This window comes from Nerophis ophidion, linkage group LG02 (genome assembly GCF_033978795.1).
Source record: "Nerophis ophidion isolate RoL-2023_Sa linkage group LG02, RoL_Noph_v1.0, whole genome shotgun sequence".
Taxonomy (NCBI): domain Eukaryota; kingdom Metazoa; phylum Chordata; class Actinopteri; order Syngnathiformes; family Syngnathidae; genus Nerophis; species Nerophis ophidion.
In genome coordinates this window covers 74,309,475-74,313,427 of record NC_084612.1, presented here as the reverse complement: position 1 = coordinate 74,313,427, position 3,953 = coordinate 74,309,475, and the positions used below count along the sequence as shown (strand labels likewise).

The 3,953-nt window shown below is 39.3% G+C and overlaps 1 protein-coding gene across 1 annotated transcript in view; it reads left to right on the top strand.

The window, feature by feature from the left end:
* gpr37l1a (G protein-coupled receptor 37 like 1a) overlaps positions 1-3,277 on the top strand; it is a 12,028-nt gene extending 8,751 nt beyond the window's left edge. Inside the window, exon 2 of the mRNA XM_061890737.1 lies at positions 1-3,277. This exon is cut by the window's left edge and continues 954 nt beyond it. Within this exon, the coding sequence (XP_061746721.1) occupies positions 1-18 (18 nt within the window). The 3' untranslated portion in view covers positions 19-3,277.
* The last annotated feature ends 676 nt before the right edge of the window (positions 3,278-3,953 follow it).

The window sequence follows — 3,953 nt, the reverse complement described above, 5'->3', positions numbered from 1 at the left end:
ATCGGGACCCCCTGCTGAGTACAATTGGTACCCCAGTCGGAGTATCTGCCCTTTCTGGAAGGGAACTTCGGAAGTCAAAATGGGGGATGAAGCTGCGTGGATCGTTACGTGTGCCAGAAACCTCCTCGATCAATGACTTTTACACTTTTTTAAGCAATTTAACTATAGATGGCAGGGAATATTCCGTAGGGAATTTTGTCACGTTTCATGTGTTAGGTAAACCAATGGGGCCATATGAATGAATCCCGTTTCCTGCTGTACTAAAGAGGACTGTTGCCACAAAGATTCATCCACGCATGCTCCCCGGAAGTAGTACGCCAACATGAAATATTAAAAACGTAGTAAAAATAGGCGCATAGTCCTGAGGTTCTTCACATTCAAAGCGTATACCGTATTTTCTTGAATTGCCGCCGGGGCGATAATTAATTTAAAATCCCTTCTCACTCCTGCGCTTACCAAAGGCATGCGGTAAAAGTAAGCATGCGCTAATTATTTTAAAACCTCTTCTCACTCCGGCACTTACCAAAGGCATGCAATAAAAATTTGAGTGTGATGTAAGCTTGGACCTTAAATCCTACTGAATAGCTCCTAATCTTCTTCCCTTTATGCAATTTTAAATTACCGGTATTGAAATCAGCCTCCTACATTTTGAAAATGATGACAGGGGAAGTGTCACTCGTGACGTCACGAGTTTGACCCGGCAATAATTTAAGGCAGGCACATACTATATGCCCTGCGGCAATTCAAGGAAATACGGTATTTTCAAAAATGAATATAAACTAAATACGTCCACCACATGGCAACAAAGTTATTGATGCTCTAACTCCACCATTCTTGTGTTAGGATATTCCACAACCTTGGTACCTCCGTTTTTCTTAGTCATCTGTACCAAAATGTCCGCCAAAAACTGGTATGAAAAACAAAACAAAAACGAAGGCAGTGTTTCTCAAACAGTGGGTGGAGAGCCCCTGTGGGGGTTCATGAGCAGGAAGGGCTATTTTCATTATTTGTGCCTCCACACTAGTATTCGTGTTAGAACGATACACAAGCCTGCAGCGAAATGTGCTTAATAAATAAAGTGGATTGAATTGGATAGTAAGCAAACAGGAACATATGTGTGCATACCACTTTTACCCAGTAGTAGTAGTACTAGTGAGTACACAGGAACACGTGTACATATTACTTTTACCTATCATTAGTGGTACTAGTGAGTACTGAGAAACATATGTGTGTGTGTACTACTTGTACCCTGTAGTAATAGTACTAGTAAGTACACAGGAACATATATGTAAAGACTATTTTTACCCAGTAGTACTATTACGTACACGGAAATATGTGTACATACTACTGCTACCCAGTAGTAGGAGTACCAGTAAATACACAGGAACATATATGTACGTACAACTTTTACCCAGTAGTCGTAGTACTAGTGAGTACACAGAAACATATTTGTACGTACTACTCTTACCCAGTAGTAGAACTCGTAAATACACAGGAAAATATGTGTACGTACTACTATTACCCAGTAGTAGTAGTACTGGTGAGTACACAGGAGTAAGTACACAGGAACATATGTGTATATACTACTTTTACCCAGTAGTAGTAGTATATAAACAGGAACATATGTGTATATACTACTTTTACCAAGTAGTAGTAGTTCTAGTGAGTACACAGGAACATATATGTAAAGACTACTATTACCCAGTAGTACTAGTGAGTACACAGAAATATGTGTACGTACAACTTTTACCCAGTAGTAGTAGTACTAGTGACTACACAGGAACATATATGTATGTACACAGGAGCATATATGTATTTACCACTTTTACCCAGTAGTACATAAGTATGTATGTACTACTTTTACCCAGTAGTAGTATTACTAGTGAGTACACGGGAGCAGATGTGTACATACTACTTCTACCCAGTTGTACTAGTGAGTACACAGGAACATATGTATACATATTACTTTTACTCAGTAGTACTAGTGAGTACACGGGAAGATATGTGTACACACTACTTCTACCCAGTAGTACTAGTAAGTACACAGGAACATTTATGTACATACTACTTCTACCCAGTAGTTCTAGTGAGTACACGGGAACATATGTGTACATACTACTTCTACCCAGTAGTACTAGTAAGTACACAGGAACATATGTGTACATACTACTTCTACCCAGTAGTACTCGTGAGTACACAGGAACATATGTGTACATACTACTTCTACCCAGTAGTACTAGTGAGTACACGGGAACATATGTGTACATACTACTTCTACCCAGTAGTACTAGTGAGTACACGGGAACATATGTGTACATACTACTTCTACTCAGTAGTACTAGAAAGTGCACAGGAACATTTGTGTACATACTACTTCCACCCAGTAGTACTCGTGAGTACACAGGAACATATGTGTACATACTACTTCTACCCAGTAGTACTAGTGAGTACACAGGAACATATGTATACATACTACTTTTACCCAGTAGTACTAGTGAGTACACGGGAACATATGTGTACATACTACTTCTACTCAGTAGTACTAGAAAGTAGACAGGAACATTTGTGTACATACTACTTCTACCCATTAGTACTAGTGAGTACACAGGAGCATATGTGTACAGCTGGATAAGTTTGTGACAGAAATAAAAATTAAAAAAAAGAGTCCTTGTTAGCGGAATGTAAAAAAAGTATAGAAGAGAATAATTACAGTTTTATATGCAGAACATGTGAAATAAATATACATGATGATAAAATGGACAATGGACTTTTTAAAGACTTTTATTAATGTCATTCTTTAATCAAAGTTCAATAGTGTTTCTCACCTTCTTTATCAAAGTGCTGCAACTCGCAACTTTTTACGGACCGACAGTCGCTTGTTTTGCAGCCGACAAAAACAAATACCGAAACGCATCAGATTCTTGGTTTGGACTCCACGTTCTGCAGAATGATACGCAAGAAAAAACAGTTAGCTTGTCACGCTAACCGGGACAAAGTTTTGGCGAAGATTCGCGCATAAAAACCTGAAGTACCACTCTGCTTGGAAATGAAATGTGTAATGTTGTCTTCCAGGGGGTTTCGCAACCAAACGTGCCATTGTTTGTTTACTTCCTGTTTAGGCGGTGACCTGAAGCAACTGCACTTCCTTGTTAAAAAAGTGCTGACAAAGCAATTTTCTCACATCAAATTGTATCACTAATATGATTTGTAGTGATACTGATGACCATTGTGTGATGTTTGGATTTGTTCCTGTTAGTAAAGATGATATTTTCCTCCATGTCAGGTTCAAACACTATTAAAACAGACAAGAAGCAAGGAATCACGCAGGGACAGAGTTCAATTTTGCTCAATCGAGGAGACAAGTTTTTTAGGGGCTGTATTCTAGTTGCAGATCCAAACTACGTTCTAAAGTCCAGCCTCCTTGCTCCCTTATTTATTTGGGAGGTCCCTGGTTACATCACTGAAGCTGTCGCTGAGGGAAGGGGGCTATCTCGACCGCTCCAGTTAGACACAATATATGATTACACAAGAAATGCAAATGTGTTGACGCTGGTGATATCGCCTTGTCTCTGCTCTGTCTGCGTCACGGTGGCGTTCGGCCTTGGCAGACACCAGGCCGTTCCTGGACACAGACACCGATACCAGACTGGCTTGCGACCTTTTGGATTGCCAGCTTTGCAAAGACAAAGAAAATTAAAGCTGCAAGCAGCGATGGACGGGACCGAGTATATTTGGAGAGGGAAGTTTGGGCTTACCAGATATAAGTTAGAACAACACACTACTTTGTATTTTATTGTAGTTTTTACCTTCCATAATGTGTCTACTGAGAGATATAAGTTAGAACAACACACTACTTTGTATTTTATTGTAGTTTTTACCTTCCATAACGTGTCTACTGACAGATATAAGTTAGAACTATACACTACTTTTTATTATAAATGTTGTACTTTTTA